Source organism: Anopheles coustani, assembly GCF_943734705.1.
Source record: "Anopheles coustani chromosome X unlocalized genomic scaffold, idAnoCousDA_361_x.2 X_unloc_5, whole genome shotgun sequence".
Taxonomy (NCBI): domain Eukaryota; kingdom Metazoa; phylum Arthropoda; class Insecta; order Diptera; family Culicidae; genus Anopheles; species Anopheles coustani.
Genome location: NW_026525159.1, coordinates 548,396 through 565,568, shown reverse-complemented (window position 1 = coordinate 565,568; position 17,173 = coordinate 548,396). Strand labels below are relative to the sequence as shown.

Sequence of the window (17,173 nt, the reverse complement as noted above, 5' to 3'; positions counted from 1 at the left end):
GGTAAAAGGTGCTGCTTGTATAGATTACTCGGACAATTTGAATCGGTCCGGATTCTGGGAGTTCGACGTTGTGCTAGTTGCGGATGGTGCCCCATTGGCTCCGAGGGCAGCTGCTGCGGCTCGTTGCCGTCGAGTACGTGCGGCATTTTTGGCCAACCGAATCGCACGCTGTTCCGGAGTTTCCTTAGCTCGTGCTATACGCATCCGTTCCGCATGCTTCGCTGATCTGGTGTTTCTATGTCCCTCGTTCTTTGCCAGCCGTAGTGCACGCTGTTCCGGCGTTTCAATTGCCCTTCGCACCCGTTCCCGGGCGGCGCTTTGGGCCCGCCTTATGCTCTTCTCTACCTCACTCTCGTTTTGTCGGCACTTGCAATTGCGTTCCGCGATTTCCGCTAACCGGCCCCTATACTCGTCGGTAATATTGAACGCTGAATTTCGCTCCATCCTGGAATCTTCTGATTCGGAGGCTTCCAAAGATAACTTGTCAAAAGAGTCCTCCAACGTCTACATCATCTCAGACATTTCCCAGGAGTACATATTTAAAATGATATTGAACAAAAAAAAATGAAAGTAAATGTTCGAAAGGATTTAAGTAGAGTTGTGTAAATCTGATTCAGATTCATGAATCTGAATGAATATCTGCCTTATAAGGGATGGCTGAATCTTTCGTCGAGAGATTCATGAATCTCAAAGACAACCCATTTTTGATTGGTGACTTTTCATCAGTTGGTGTGAGGGACCCTCTTTTTTTTGGAAATTATAAAATTTAGCAAAGTGCGCTTCAAGTTGTACAATCTCATGTTGCACGCAATCTCAAGTTGCATGCAAGTGTGCTATGCAACCACTAACCTGCTGTTGGAATTGGAAAAACTATCGAAACTAACAATCCCGCAACAGAATAACTGAATTAGCGTCTTCATGATCGGTCCTAATGAGCTTGGTTCTCGGTTTGAAGTCAATAACTTGCCACGAATGTTTAGTAATTTCAGTTTGTCCACAAATATGAAGCATGAACAAAAATATCGAAGCGTCTCAACAATGCTTGTACAAGTTCTTCTTTGTATTGCTCCACTCCGAAACCACATAACTGGGATTTGGACTCCAAACGCAAAACCCAGTCCATAAACGCCTCATCCGGCTTCATTTTCAATTCGCGGAATTTAATGCGCTCTTTGGTGGTGTCGCACATTTCACAGAAATATTTGTCCAAAGCTGATATCGTTAGCTTGTAAACGTTCTCCGTGCCACTTTCCATCGACGTCAAGCATCGCTTCTCTTGCATTTCAATAATGCTAAACCGCCGTTTAAACACGCCTGGAATTCCAGGTGGCGGGAACGGGAAAAAGTAGCCCAGATTCGACAGAATATACAGCGGGAACGAGCTTATTCGCCCGATCTGTCAAAGGGAAGCTTTGTTTACGTTTTAGTTTGTTTACGTGATCTAAATTGGCGGCAGGTAAAAGTGGAATTGTGAGTCATTATCAAATATAAAGTTTATGAATGGTGTTGTTGAGTTCCTCCTCCAAAATTTTGCGTCGAAGACTACTCGCATTTTGGTTTCTCTCCAACAACATCGGCCGCATCCATATACGTTGCCCATACCGACGTTGTTGTAGCAAGCGAATGAAACTTTTCATGAAACGTTTCAAATAAGCAAATGCGTCCGTTCCCGCCGGGTCGTAGTTTCGCGTTTTTTAAACATAGCGGGAACGAAATCCGTTTTTTTCATATGGAGTTTCCCGTCGTCCAGCGGGATTCCCGCGGGACGGCGGGAATAATCGTGCGAATACCGCTGTGTCTAGCCGTCGCTTAAGAAGGTACCTTCCCGCGAAAATCTTCAGTCCCGTCAGCCTAGTAACTGCATCCACCGGAGATTTGCATGACACAATTCGTTCGAATTGGTCCCGGAAACGAAACCACTCCGCTTTACGCTTGTTAGTGGGCAACGATTCGTCGAACTGGCGCAGCGGCCACGACCCTGACAACCACTCCGCCTTCGTCTTTCTGCTCCTTTTGTCTCCACCACGTGGTTTCGCCTTAAGCTGAGGTTTAGGTTCTATCGTGCCGGTTGCTCGCCCCGAAACGCAATCTTTCTCCGGGTGATACCCGGTGACGGGAGTATCGTCGTCCGACTCGTCTGACACGTCACTTTCCCGCCAGAATCCACTCATTTCGGCACACTTTCGACCAAAAAATATCTTCTTAACACTCGACGATTCCTAAACCTGCACAAGTCCGCACCTCACAATGGCGTTGTACCGAATGATTTCCACTTCTTCAGTGGCCGTTTGCCGGCCAATGCGAAATGACACCCATACTATCCCCCCTATAGCCAAAAACAAAAGAAAACGCCACCACTCTCATGTGACCCCTGCTATAGTTGTTACAGTACAATTTCTCTCATTAGGGTTAGTAGTCCTACACTACGACAGCCTCAGTTCGCACAGGATGGCAATATATATGTGGTTCACTACTCTCTCTTGCGTGTTTGGAGACCAACTATAGCACAACAAGGTACTGTTAAAAAAATTAGAAACGTTATCCCTCTCTTGCGTACTCCACTTACGTATACCTAGGAACTTCGATTCCAGTATCCCTCGCAGGATCTGTCGAGTCACACCGAGATCTATAAGGTGTAGACGGTCGCCTACCACAACATCTTCGATAATATTAAAATTACCGAGATCTTCTAGTGGGGACCGGAACTCCTTATGATGCTCCAAGCACGATCGAGCACGAAAATCAGCATCCGTTCGCGGAGCAGCACCTACATCTGAAAAAATAACTTTATGGTGCTCGCGAGAATACTCACCAACGCACGTACACTTCGTGCATCCGTGCCTGTGGTCCATTAACCGATTGAACTCCTCGTCCGCTTCCCGGACAAGATCGTCCATGAGCTGACGCCGCCGACGGCTCGTTGAAGGATCAACTTTTTCTCCTGCAAGTTTCCGTTTCGACGCCATGTTGCTGTTGACAAACAACAAGCAGAAACATTGAAATCCAAAATACCTTCACGCGGTAGAAACAACACTTTACAGTTTTCCACCATGTGTGATAACTTACCAGTAAAGTAGTGAGCTTCACTACTTACTGTCAGCAAGAGAAAGCTGACAGTACTGGGCTTAAGGGGGTTGGAATGTGGGGAAACGGGGCAATGTTGCATGTCACCGTCAGTTGGGTAGGGACTGAAGACCGCCGCACTACACTTTTCACGCGATGCTACACATTTCTGCCGGTCGGGCTTTTAAGATCTGATTCCCAGCGGGCATTGTTGCGCATCATTAGCTTGCAACGCTACACATTTTGGCTAATCTTTAGCTAATCCTCGAAAAAGATTAGCCAAAGATTAGCCAAATATGAATGAACGTTTCGTGACGTCACAATGACGGTTCAGCATTGTGACGTCACTACAGCGGGTGTTCATTCGCCCCTCACCCCTTCCTCCTTTCTTTCATTCCCCACATTCGTTACGTCAATTCTTTCGACAATAATTTAACGACCGTGAAAATTTAAATTCAACGTTATTCTCGTTGAATAAATATTTATTTACATAAAAAGGCCATTTGTACAATGGCGGGCAAACAGTTCCGTTGTAAGCTGTAAAGAAACAAATTTGAAGAAAAGAATTAATATCAAATTATGAAAACAATTTAAACATAAATAACAGTAAAAACATACATTAGACCAAGTGTTGAAAACATCTCCCTTTACGCCGGTTATTGCACCATGGTGATCCCTGCAGCACTATGCTGGGTGTTTTCAGTGCTGTTTGAGGAAACGTGGAGTAAACTGCTGGAAAAAATAAAGATATAATATAAATATTAAGCGTTTTTAAAATATGTATAGCAATGTGCAATTTTCACTGCACTGTTGATGATTAATACTTATGTACTAATAATTTCACAGTAACTGCGATGATTCATACTCACTTGTTAATATTTTCACCGTAATTTTGATGATCCGGCCAGGCTGGTACGGGTTTGGAGAATCGTATAGCACGGATTGGAGCTTACGTTTACCACCATTTTTTGTGCACGGGTCCCGTGTAGTCCAGTACCTGTCGAACTTACTTACCTTATTTACCCACTTAGAACGTAATTAACATTATTTATTACCTCACTTTCTGCACTTTTCACTCCTATCCAGATCGATTGTTTTCGATCAATTGTAAAATGTAAACAACGTGGAGCTGTCAATAACGTCGATCGTTCTATAACAGTGTTTACATGGAGAAAATATGGTTGTGCCCCTTCAAATTTGTTTTTTGTAGTTTTACTGGTTATATAGAAGAATCTTGAAATTAAAACATGAAATTAAGTTGGTGACGTAAAAATAGTCATATATTTTTTAACTATGGGGCGACAATGGATTGAAAGTGAGCTATAAAACACATAGAGTTTCATTCAATATAGTCTACGTTAGCAAGTCGAAATCAAAATAAACAATTTCGGAACGGCAACGAAAGCTCTGTACTCTAGAGCGTGCAAGCGGGAAAATTCTTAAGAAATTCAAAGCATTGTCCAGTGCATTTGGTATGCTAGTTTCAGTGGCTGAAAATTCTATCAGGTGAAAAATACTAAACAAACATACAATTTCACTCACTGTTTTAAAAAGTTGGCAAGGTAAGTTAAATATACATTACTATAGCGGTTTTTACGACTAGTATATTTGATTTTTATAGAATTAGAGCATAATCATGGAGACACCCAGTGTTACGGCAAACAATCAATCGCTGCATTCTATTTCCGAGCGTGTGGATATGAACCTGCGGCAAACATTTATACTGACGAAAGTTGTCCGGGGGATGAAGGATGTGCTGGACCAACGGCCCCCACAGGTGGTAACACATCAGGAACCCCCGTTTACTCTGAAGGCAGTGGATAGCAAAGAAGAGCTGGACGAGTTGGAGTTCAAGCTTCGTAACGCTGAACATTTCCAAGATGTTCTGCAATGGGTGCAGACTCGTACAGTTAAAACGGAGGCAAAGCAGAGGATGCATGAGGGTATGCAGCTCCTATTTAACAAACAGTTTATGGTCAAATGCAGCTGGTCTGGCGGAGGACGTCCTGAAAAAAAAATTAGGTTTAGTATTTATCATAATATATTTCTACTTTTAAAAAAAATAGCGGAGAACGGTCATGATGGCCAAGTGCATGCATCCGCTGTAGAAGCCTTTGTAAGGTTAAAGTTAAAAAACGCAGCGAGCACGGCAAAAACAAAAGGGATTATAAAAGGTTCGGCCAACAAACCATACACTTACAAAAAAAACAGGCCGTTCTTCCCTTAGTACGTAAGTTAATTTTAGCTTTAGTACATGAGTTAGTTTAGTTACTTTCTTTTCTATTTGGTGATAGGGCTTTGTTTATTTCTGGTTAGTTCTAAGTTTGTTTAATTTAGATTTATTGATAGGGTTTTAGTTTTAATTTATGAGAATAATACATGAATTGTTAATGATGTTGAATTGTTTTTTTTAATTACATTTGCTATGATGATGGAGATGATAATGGCCCACCGCTCACCCATGCAAAAGATTGAGAAACCCACACAGACGCTTAAGGATCCTCAAACTTATGCATACACTTCATGTTTTATTATTGAATGAAAATTCATTTTAAGATGATAATTTAAAATCGACGAGCATCATAGTCGAAGTCAAAAATGTATGTTGAATGAAAATTCATTTTAAATTATCATCACCAGCATCATAGTCGAAGTCAAAAATGTATGTTAAATACATGAATACGCGAAGGAACCTGAAACATTTCGTTATGTAGACCATGAGAACACAGACTCGCTAGAAAAGAGGCTTGAGTAGGGCGCAGGCGATCTATCTGTTTCAGCATGGAGCCCCGCGAGGCAGCATAGTGCTAAAGGATTCAAAATATCAACTAGCAATGCTCTATCAGTAGCCATAAAAGCGGTTAAAAAGGTCAGTCCACGAACATTATCGAGCACGATGATCTCTTGTTGACGTGGAAGCAACCATGGAATCCATAAAACTATCTTCTCAACGGAGTGTATGAAGCAACGGGAAAAGGGCTATGGTATCAAGAGCAATAGTAACAGGAGGATCTATTGGTGGTCTTGAGAGAGATCGCTTCGGTAAATATATTGCTGATAGTTTACATTTTATGGATTCACACGGTACTTCCACCCTTCTTGACGGAGCATTTTCCTTTATTTTATAGATAAACAAATCGGCAGACGACAATTCTATTTGCGAATTGCCGTCTGCCCACTTTCCTTCGAAAAGCTCCGTCTTATGGTCAATCTGGATCCCAATCAAGATGAACGAAGACAAAGAACTTTTCTTTGCCTCCAAAAATTTGATGACGCTGCCCTGGTGGGTCAAAAACCATTGATCTCTAAATTCGGGCAGCAAGGTAAAATCGGCTGTTACGTGTAATCCAACCCGATTTACCATCAACATTGGATAGTTTGGAGCACTATAACTGGCAGCCGTCTGGATAGAATCTCTGGCTTGCACCCTGGCTGCCACTTGCTCCACACACTTCGTGCCCGATTTAATACAGCGTTTGATAAACTGCAAGTGGTTTTCAAAACAATAAGCCGAAAAATTTTCAAGTTGTCCAAATTTTAAAACTTCTCCATACACGTGCTGGAGATTATGAACATTACTTGTCAAGTGGTAACGACCATATATCGTGCCGAACTCCTTTACAAACTTTTCTAGGAGCTTTTTCGCAAGCGGCCAATGTCGCTGATGTGCCGTGGATGCAAAACAGGTCACACCGCAGAAGTAGAGCAAGAAATGATTGAAAGCCTGTTCGTTCATGCAATCTTTCAAGACCACAACACTAATGTAATGCAGGAAGGACCGATATTCGGTTCCCTTCCAATTGCGGACTTCATTGAGGTGCCTCATGGGGCGATGCACCTCAGAAGGAAGCCGTGTATTTTCCATAAACTTAGACACAGCTTCCTTCTGGGGGTCTGACCATCGACCAAGGGTTGCAAATTTGCCATCCAGCATCCCTCGAAGAATTTTTCTGGTCACCCCCAAATCAATTAAATGGAGCCGATCGCCAACAACGACGTCTTCTATTAAATGGAAATTATTTATATCTTCTAGTGGTGTCCGCCAACTCTTATGATGGTCCTTGTCTACCTTAGCTCGAAAGCCCGCGTCCGTGCGCGGTGCAGAGTTCACGGAGTCAAAAATGACTTTATTCTCCGGTTTGATGTATTCCCCAACACAGGAACACTTTAAGCATCCATGCTTACCAGTATAACTGGTGACAGCTTTTAGATACGCCCGCGCCGGAGAATCGGCAACAATGGCGCGAAGTTTAAAATGCACCTGCTTGTCACCGAACTGCAAGCCTCTTTGCTGGAGATCGTTCACCTCCAACACTAGCGGCCGAAGATATTGTTCGATGTTCTCCGGCTTTGCTTGTCCCCCAAAAACACCGACAAGCATTACCGGAGCATCTACCAATTCTTCCACCTTTATAAGTATTGGCCACAGTTGTGTGTTTGAACTTTTAAAAAGGGGAAGCCCATCGATCGACACTTGTATGGAAAGAAGGTCATCTTTGGGTATGACATCTTTAAAATAATTTTTTAGGACCGTCTCTACCCCCTGATACCAAAATCGTCCTCCCAAGATCGATTTTACTTTTACCACGACTGGAGAGGATGATTTGGTAAGTGTCCGTGCATCTTTAGGAAGTTGCAATTTATAATCCTTCCTCAAGATCGCCAGAAGTTTTCCTAGAGACGAACGTGATACGAGTTCCAAGATTGCCCACCGTCTCAACGCCTCATGTCGGCTATAGCTATCTACATATCTAGCCAACCTAGTGCAATCCACTCTGATGTCATCATCATCATCATCAGATCCGTCAATAGATGTGTCCTCATGGCTCGAAATTGTTTCAGGTTCCTCCGTGGGTAAAATTAAGCTTCCACTACCAATAACCTCCACCCTGTTTTCTACACTTATCTGGCGGTTGGCTTCAACAATGCCGCTCGTAGATGCCGCTTGTAAAAAAGCATCTTCATCTCGGGTTATACCTAAAACAGTTGAAGTATAGAATGAAATATTACATAACCCATCCCAGCTGCCCGGAGGCTTTAAAACACTATAATACATTTTAATATTTTTTTCTTTTACTTACCAACTCCTAGATCAGGCCATTTTATTTCAGACGCACTCATTCGTTGCCATTCAGCCCATTCTATTTCAGTGTCGTCCATTCGAGGTCGATGGCTAGGACCACTAGAAACTTCATCACCGTTCTTTCTTTTGCTTGACGAAGCTCTACCTAATTCCATCGCTTCCTCTTCAGGAGTTATATCTAAAACAATATTACTTATTATTAAAACTGCATCCAGATCCCGATCGTATATTTATACGTAACCAGCAGCAAGAGTGTGGTGTACTCTATTACCAATGTTTCGGTAATATATTTTGTATTTTCACTTTCACTTACCAACGCCTAGATCTGCCCACGGTATAGCACTTGATCCACTTTGCTTGAATGCCTCCCACTCCATTTCTATTTCACGATCCATCACTTCAAATCACAACGATTAACAGCAAACAATTTAAAAAAACAATCGACACTGCTCAAGATTGGATACTGCTCAAGAAAAGCGATAAATCCTTATCAAAACAAAGTTGACACATCAAAACAAGCCATCCACGCGGATTTCATAAAAAAAAAAATACTGCTCGGTTGATAAGAAAACAAAGCAAGAACTTCATGACCCACCGTTCTTGCGGTTTTTTTAGCGTTGAGTTTGATCAAGGCATATGAGAAAGAAGGTGTGTGAGAAGGAAGAACTTCATGACCCACCGTTCATGACCCACCGAAACGTTCTTGCGGTTTTTTTTATCGTTGGTTTTGATCAAGGCATACGAGAAGGAAGGTGTATGAGAAGGAAGGCGTATGAGAACTGTACGTGCAATGGGCAAACGAAGTGGAGTGATGACGTCATGACGTTGCGCTACTCGACGCTGTAGTGCACAATTGTGGACTCCAGCGGGGGTGCATTGAGGAAAATTCATTTTTTGAGTGAATTTTTAGAGAATGTTGTGCAACAATGCCCGCTGGGTTGCACCGATAAAATGTTCTCGATAGCCGGGGACATTTTTTTGTTTTTATTTATTTTTGCAATTTGTGGACTGGTCTCCAGAAGCAGACGAGCCGAATGGATACGGTAAAAGGTGCTGCTTGTATAGATTACTCGGACAATTTGAATCGGTCCGGATTCTGGGAGTTCGACGTTGTGCTAGTTGCGGATGGTGCCCCATTGGCTCCGAGGGCAGCTGCTGCGGCTCGTTGCCGTCGAGTACGTGCGGCATTTTTGGCCAACCGAATCGCACGCTGTTCCGGAGTTTCCTTAGCTCGTGCTATACGCATCCGTTCCGCATGCTTCGCTGATCTGGTGTTTCTATGTCCCTCGTTCTTTGCCAGCCGTAGTGCACGCTGTTCCGGCGTTTCAATTGCCCTTCGCACCCGTTCCCGGGCGGCGCTTTGGGCCCGCCTTATGCTCTTCTCTACCTCACTCTCGTTTTGTCGGCACTTGCAATTGCGTTCCGCGATTTCCGCTAACCGGCCCCTATACTCGTCGGTAATATTGAACGCTGAATTTCGCTCCATCCTGGAATCTTCTGATTCGGAGGCTTCCAAAGATAACTTGTCAAAAGAGTCCTCCAACGTCTACATCATCTCAGACATTTCCCAGGAGTACATATTTAAAATGATATTGAACAAAAAAAAATGAAAGTAAATGTTCGAAAGGATTTAAGTAGAGTTGTGTAAATCTGATTCAGATTCATGAATCTGAATGAATATCTGCCTTATAAGAGATGCATGAATCTTTCGTCGAGAGTTTCATGAATCTCAAAGACAACCCATTTTTGATTGGTGACTTTTCATCAGTTGGTGTGAGGGACCCTCTTTTTTTTGGAAATTATAAAATTTAGCAAAGTGCGCTTCAAGTTGTACAATCTCATGTTGCACGCAATCTCAAGTTGCATGCAAGTGTGCTATGCAACCACTAACCTGCTGTTGGAATTGGAAAAACTATCGAAACTAACAATCCCGCAACAGAATAACTGAATTAGCGTCTTCATGATCGGTCCTAATGAGCTTGGTTCTCGGTTTGAAGTCAATAACTTGCCACGAATGTTTAGTAATTTCAGTTTGTCCACAAATATGAAGCATGAACAAAAATATCGAAGCGTCTCAACAATGCTTGTACAAGTTCTTCTTTGTATTGCTCCACTCCGAAACCACATAACTGGGATTTGGACTCCAAACGCAAAACCCAGTCCATAAACGCCTCATCCGGCTTCATTTTCAATTCGCGGAATTTAATGCGCTCTTTGGTGGTGTCGCACATTTCACAGAAATATTTGTCCAAAGCTGATATCGTTAGCTTGTAAACGTTCTCCGTGCCACTTTCCATCGACGTCAAGCATCGCTTCTCTTGCATTTCAATAATGCTAAACCGCCGTTTAAACACGCCTGGAATTCCAGGTGGCGGGAACGGGAAAAAGTAGCCCAGATTCGACAGAATATACAGCGGGAACGAGCTTATTCGCCCGATCTGTCAAAGGGAAGCTTTGTTTACGTTTTAGTTTGTTTACGTGATCTAAATTGGCGGCAGGTAAAAGTGGAATTGTGAGTCATTATCAAATATAAAGTTTATGAATGGTGTTGTTGAGTTCCTCCTCCAAAATTTTGCGTCGAAGACTACTCGCATTTTGGTTTCTCTCCAACAACATCGGCCGCATCCATATACGTTGCCCATACCGACGTTGTTGTAGCAAGCGAATGAAACTTTTCATGAAACGTTTCAAATAAGCAAATGCGTCCGTTCCCGCCGGGTCGTAGTTTCGCGTTTTTTAAACATAGCGGGAACGAAATCCGTTTTTTTCATATGGAGTTTCCCGTCGTCCAGCGGGATTCCCGCGGGACGGCGGGAATAATCGTGCGAATACCGCTGTGTCTAGCCGTCGCTTAAGAAGGTACCTTTCCGCGAAAATCTTCAGTCCCGTCAGCCTAGTAACTGCATCCACCGGAGATTTGCATGACACAATTCGTTCGAATTGCTCCCGGAAACGAAACCACTCCGCTTTACGCTTGTTAGTGGGCAACGATTCGTCGAACTGGCGCAGCGGCCACGACCCTGACAACCACTCCGCCTTCGTCTTTCTGCTCCTTTTGTCTCCACCACGTGGTTTCGCCTTAAGCTGAGGTTTAGGTTCTATCGTGCCGGTTGCTCGCCCCGAAACGCAATCTTTCTCCGGGTGATACCCGGTGACGGGAGTATCGTCGTCCGACTCGTCTGACACGTCACTTTCACGCCAGAATCCACTCATTTCGGCACACTTTCGACCAAAAAATATCTTCTTAACACTCGACGATTCCTAAACCTGCACAAGTCCGCACCTCACAATGGCGTTGTACCGAATGATTTCCACTTCTTCAGTGGCCGTTTGCCGGCCAATGCGAAATGACACCCATACTATCCCCCCTATAGCCAAAAACAAAAGAAAACGCCACCACTCTCATGTGACCCCTGCTATAGTTGTTACAGTACAATTTCTCTCATTAGGGTTAGTAGTCCTACACTACGACAGCCTCAGTTCGCACAGGATGGCAATATATATGTGGTTCACTACTCTCTCTTGCGTGTTTGGAGACCAACTATAGCACAACAAGGTACTGTTAAAAAAATTAGAAACGTTATCCCTCTCTTGCGTACTCCACTTACGTATACCTAGGAACTTCGATTCCAGTATCCCTCGCAGGATCTGTCGAGTCACACCGAGATCTATAAGGTGTAGACGGTCGCCTACCACAACATCTTCGATAATATTAAAATTACCGAGATCTTCTAGTGGGGACCGGAACTCCTTATGATGCTCCAAGCACGATCGAGCACGAAAATCAGCATCCGCCCGCGGAGCAGCACCTACATCTGAAAAAATAACTTTATGGTGCTCGCGAGAATACTCACCAACGCACGTACACTTCGTGCATCCGTGCCTGTGGTCCATTAACCGATCGAACTCCTCGTCCGCTTCCCGGACAAGATCGTGTTGCTGTTGACAAACAACAAGCAGAAACATTGAAATCCAAAATACCTTCACGCGGTAGAAACAACACTTTACAGTTTTCCACCATGTGTGATAACTTACCAGTAAAGTAGTGAGCTTCACTACTTACTGACAGCAAGAGAAAGCTGACAGTACTGGGCTTAAGGGGGTTGGAATGTGGGGAAACGGGGCAATGTTGCATGTCACCGTCAGTTGGGTACCCGACAAACAAAGTTGCGCGACGGCGGGTTTAGGTGCAACTTTTTCCATACAAAACGCCCGGGCGATGAAAGTGCTACCCCAGTGCTCCTCTCCGCGAGTCTATACTTGCAAGCGGTAGCACAACATCGCGAACAAAACACCGCGACGAAGCGATGCATCAGGAGGAATTTCCTCATCCCACCCCTGATGGACCCATACTTGCAGATGGCACTGCAACACGGACAGGTTCGGACCAAGGCGCATTAAACAGGGTAGGTTTGGTAAATGTCGTTAAACTTTTCAAACCACAAAAACCCTGAAGTTGAATCGGAAAATTGATTCATATCAAAACTTAACCATGACTACGATGAAGGTACTTAAAAAATGAGTTTTATGAAATGTCCATGAAAACCATTTTTTTAACTGTCAGTATTTTCTATGTATTGCTGCGTTAAACGCAGTAAGGGACTTTCTCTCGCGCTTCTCAGGCGACATCAAACTTCGCAGGAAGTTTTTGAACTTCTTGCTTCAGCGTATATACTCGATCAATAGGTTGAAAATTAGCACTGCACTTGTTTTATCTTGAGCAGTTGCGAGAGTAAGAACGATCGCTCGCACAGCCACCAATCGATAACGTAATGCTATAATGTTCGTTGTATACAGCTGGAAAAAAATATTGTTTATTGATTACTGCGAAAGCGAAAAACCAAAACAATCGCTATACATTTCTCATACCATGATTCATCATGATTCATAATGTAAAGAAATAAAATATTATGTCAAAAACATGGATCTTCTATCGAGCTATTACTTTCAGTCGTAGAAGTGTAGTGGAGAATTAAAAAACACATTTTTAAGTGACTGAAAGCAAAATAAGTGAACCAGATCCAAATATTGCGCAAAATAGAATCAATGTGTTCAGTTTTATATCAATCATCACTTCAAACACTGCTCATAATTACCAAGCAATGAAGAAAAAATAAAATATTATTTTGACAATTAATTATGAATTTGAACCAAATGTCAACAAGCCAAAGTAAACCAACCTACAGCTCTATGAGCCTTGGGCAGTTTTGCCTGCTGTCAGCAGAGTTGTTTTGATTTTGCCACCGCTTGCAGAGTGAAATTGCAGTTCACCAAAAATGTGAAGAAAATAGTAATATAGCGGCAGTTTTCGTTAATATTCGGTAAGTAAACGTTATTAAGATACATGAAAATCAGAAAAAATCCAAAACTGTGCTAATTTTTATGCATTTTCTTTTCCAAAGTGCAACGCAAGCAACAGCGGCACCAGAAGCCCAACCGCGGTGTCTTCACGCGGTGGAATGCAAGTTACGTGCGGAGATGGCTGATTTTTGCAGTAAAGGCGGCTCCTGGCGAATAAGCGGTTTGTAACGTGGTTTATAAATATATTTCAATAAAAAATGTTCTTTTAATATAAAATTACGACTCGGGAATTTTCCTTTGTATATGATGACAAAATATTGAAAACATCGCCTCCATTAAAACACCGCGCATTGTATAAAAAACATCGCGTCACGTTGTTTTTGTCACGCAACCTACATATTTCGCAGGTTCCATCAGGAGCCCGATGATACCATGAAAAACGCCCCTTTCATAGCGCAACATGGATATTCTTGTTACTCGGGTAGGGACTGAAGACCGCCGCACTACACTTTTCACGCGATGCTACACATTTCTGCCGGTCGGGCTTTTAAGATCTGATTGCACCGATAAAATGTTCTCGATAGCCGGGGACATTTTTTTGTTTTTATTTATTTTTGCAATTTGTGGACTGGTCTCCAGAAGCAGACGAGCCGAATGGATACGGTAAAAGGTGCTGCTTGTATAGATTACTCGGACAATTTGAATCGGTCCGGATTCTGGGAGTTCGACGTTGTGCTAGTTGCGGATGGTGCCCCATTGGCTCCGAGGGCAGCTGCTGCGGCTCGTTGCCGTCGAGTACGTGCGGCATTTTTGGCCAACCGAATCGCACGCTGTTCCGGAGTTTCCTTAGCTCGTGCTATACGCATCCGTTCCGCATGCTTCGCTGATCTGGTGTTTCTATGTCCCTCGTTCTTTGCCAGCCGTAGTGCACGCTGTTCCGGCGTTTCAATTGCCCTTCGCACCCGTTCCCGGGCGGCGCTTTGGGCCCGCCTTATGGTCTTCTCTACCTCGCTCTCGTTTTGTCGGCGCTTCCAATTGCGTTCCGCGTTTTCCACTGACCGGCCCCTATACGCGTCGGTAATATTGAACGCTGAATTTCGCTCCATCCTGGAATCTTCTGATTCGGAGGCTTCCAAAGATAACTTGTCAAAAGAGTCCTCCAACGTCTACATCATCTCAGACATTACCCAGGAGTACATATTTAAAATGATATTGAACAAAAAAAACTGAAAGTAAATGTTCGAAAGGATTTAAGTAGAGTTGTGTAAATCTGATTCAGATTCATGAATCTGAATGAATCTCTGCCTTATAAGGGATGCATGAATCTTTCGTCGAGAGATTCATGAATCTCAAAGACAACCCATTTTTGATTGGTGACTTTTCATCAGTTGGTGTGAGGGACCCTCTTTTTTTTGGAAATTATAAAATTTAGCAAAGTGCGCTTCAAGTTGTACAATCTCATGTTGCACGCAATCTCAAGTTGCATGCAAGTGTGCTATGCAACCACTAACCTGCTGTTGGAATTGGAAAAACTATCGAAACTAACAATCCCGCAACAGAATAACTGAATTAGCGTCTTCATGATCGGTCCTAATGAGCTTGGTTCTCGGTTTGAAGTCAATAACTTGCCACGAATGTTTAGTAATTTCAGTTTGTCCACAAATATGAAGCATGAACAAAAATATCGAAGCGTCTCAACAATGCTTGTACAAGTTCTTTTTTGTATTGCTCCACTCCGAAACCACATAACTGGGATTTGGACTCCAAACGCAAAACCCAGTCCATAAACGCCTCATCCGGCTTCATTTTCAATTCGCGGAATTTAATGCGCTCTTTGGTGGTGTCGCACATTTCACAGAAATATTTGTCCAAAGCTGATATCGTTAGCTTGTAAACGTTCTCCGTGCCACTTTCCATCGACGTCAAGCATCGCTTCTCTTGCATTTCAATAATGCTAAGAAGGTACCTTCCCGCGAAAATCTTCAGTCCCGTCAGCCTAGTAACTGCATCCACCGGAGATTTGCATGACACAATTCGTTCGAATTGGTCCCGGAAACGAAACCACTCCGCTTTACGCTTGTTAGTGGGCAACGATTCGTCGAACTGGCGCAGCGGCCACGACCCTGACAACCACTCCGCCTTCGTCTTTCTGCTCCTTTTGTCTCCACCACGTGGTTTCGCCTTAAGCTGAGGTTTAGGTTCAATCGTGCCGGTTGCTCGCCCCGAAACGCAATCTTTCTCCGGGTGATACCCGGTGACGGGAGTATCGTCGTCCGACTCGTCTGACACGTCACTTTCACGCCAGAATCCACTCATTTCGGCACACTTTCGACCAAAAACTATCTTCTTAACACTCGACGATTCCTAAACCTGCACAAGTCCGCACCTCACAATGGCGTTGTACCGAATGATTTCCACTTCTTCAGTGGCCGTTTGCCGGCCTATGCGAAATGACACCCATACTATCCCCCCTATAGCCAAAAACAAAAGAAAACGCCACCACTCTCATGTGACCCCTGCTATAGTTGTTACAGTACAATTTCTCTCATTAGGGTTAGTAGTCCTACACTACGACAGCCTCAGTTCGCACAGGATGGCAATATATATGTGGTTCACTACTCTCTCTTGCGTGTTTGGAGACTAACTATAGCACAACAAGGTACTGTTAAAAAAATTAGAAACGTTATCCCTCTCTTGCGTACTCCACTTACGTATACCTAGGAACTTCGATTCCAGTATCCCTCGCAGGATCTGTCGAGTCACACCGAGATCTATAAGGTGTAGACGGTCGCCTACCACAACATCTTCGATAATATTAAAATTACCGAGATCTTCTAGTGGGGACCGGAACTCCTTATGATGCTCCAAGCACGATAGAGCACGAAAATCAGCATCCGTCAGCGCATCTGTGGTCCATTAACCGATCGAACTCCTCGTCCGCTTCCCGAACAAGATCGTCCATGAGCTGACGCAGCCGACGGCTCGTTGAAGGATCAACTTTTTCTCCTGCAAGTTTCCGTTTCGACGCCATGTTGCTGTTGACAAACAACAAGCATAAACATTGAAATCCAAAATACCTTCACGCGGTAGAAACAACACTTTACAGTTTTCCACCATGTGTGATAACTTACCAGTAAAGTAGTGAGCTTCACTACTTACTGTCAGCAAGAGAAAGCTGACAGTACTGGGCTTAAGGGGGTTGGAATGTGGGGAAACGGGGCAATGTTGCATGTCACCGTCAGTTGGGTAGGGACTGAAGACCGCCGCACTACACTTTTCACGCGATGCTACACATTTCTGCCGGTCGGGCTTTTAAGATCTGATTGCACCGATAAAATGTTCTCGATAGCCGGGGACATTTTTTTGTTTTTATTTATTTTTGCAATTTGTGGACTGGTCCAGAAGCAGACGAGCCGAATGGATAGGGTAAAAGGTGCTGCTTGTATAGATTACTCGGACAATTTGAATCGGTCCGGATTATGGGAGTTCGACGTTGTGCTAGTTGCGGATGGTGCCCCATTGGCTCCGAGGGCAGCTGCTGCGGCTCGTTGCCGTCGAGTACGTGCGGCATTTTTGGCCAACCGAATCGCACGCTGTTCCGGAGTTTCCTTAGCTCGTGCTATACGCATCCGTTCCGCATGCTTCGCTGATCTGGTGTTTCTATGTCCCTCGTTCTTTGCCAGCCGTAGTGCACGCTGTTCCGGCGTTTCAATTGCCCTTCGCACC

The 17,173-nt window shown here is 43.8% G+C and overlaps 1 protein-coding gene across 1 annotated transcript; it reads right to left on the bottom strand.

The window, feature by feature from the left end:
* Positions 1 to 3,762: 3,762 nt before the first annotated feature.
* On the bottom strand, positions 3,763 to 11,359 carry LOC131270708 (uncharacterized). The gene is made up of 4 exons (XM_058272463.1): positions 11,119 to 11,359; positions 7,659 to 8,040; positions 7,055 to 7,541; positions 3,763 to 3,792 (listed from the first exon to the last, which is right to left on the bottom strand). The coding sequence occupies exons 1-4, from the start codon at positions 11,357 to 11,359 to the stop codon at positions 3,763 to 3,765; spliced, it is 1,140 nt and encodes a 379-aa protein (XP_058128446.1).
* Positions 11,360 to 17,173: the final 5,814 nt, after the last annotated feature.

Bases quoted from the DNA above. Each gene is read 5' to 3' on its own strand.
- LOC131270708 (XM_058272463.1), bottom strand. From the start codon at position 11,359: ATGAGTGGATTCTGGCGTGAAAGTGACGTGTCAGACGAGTCGGACGAC. The intron at 8,041-11,118 runs GTAAAGCGGAGT...CAACTGTTTTAG, and splicing joins ATCGTTGCCCACTAACAAGC to GTATAACCCGAGATGAAGAT. The intron at 7,542-7,658 runs TCCAGTCGTGGT...CCTTCTTTCCAT, and splicing joins ACACTTACCAAATCATCCTC to ACAAGTGTCGATCGATGGGC.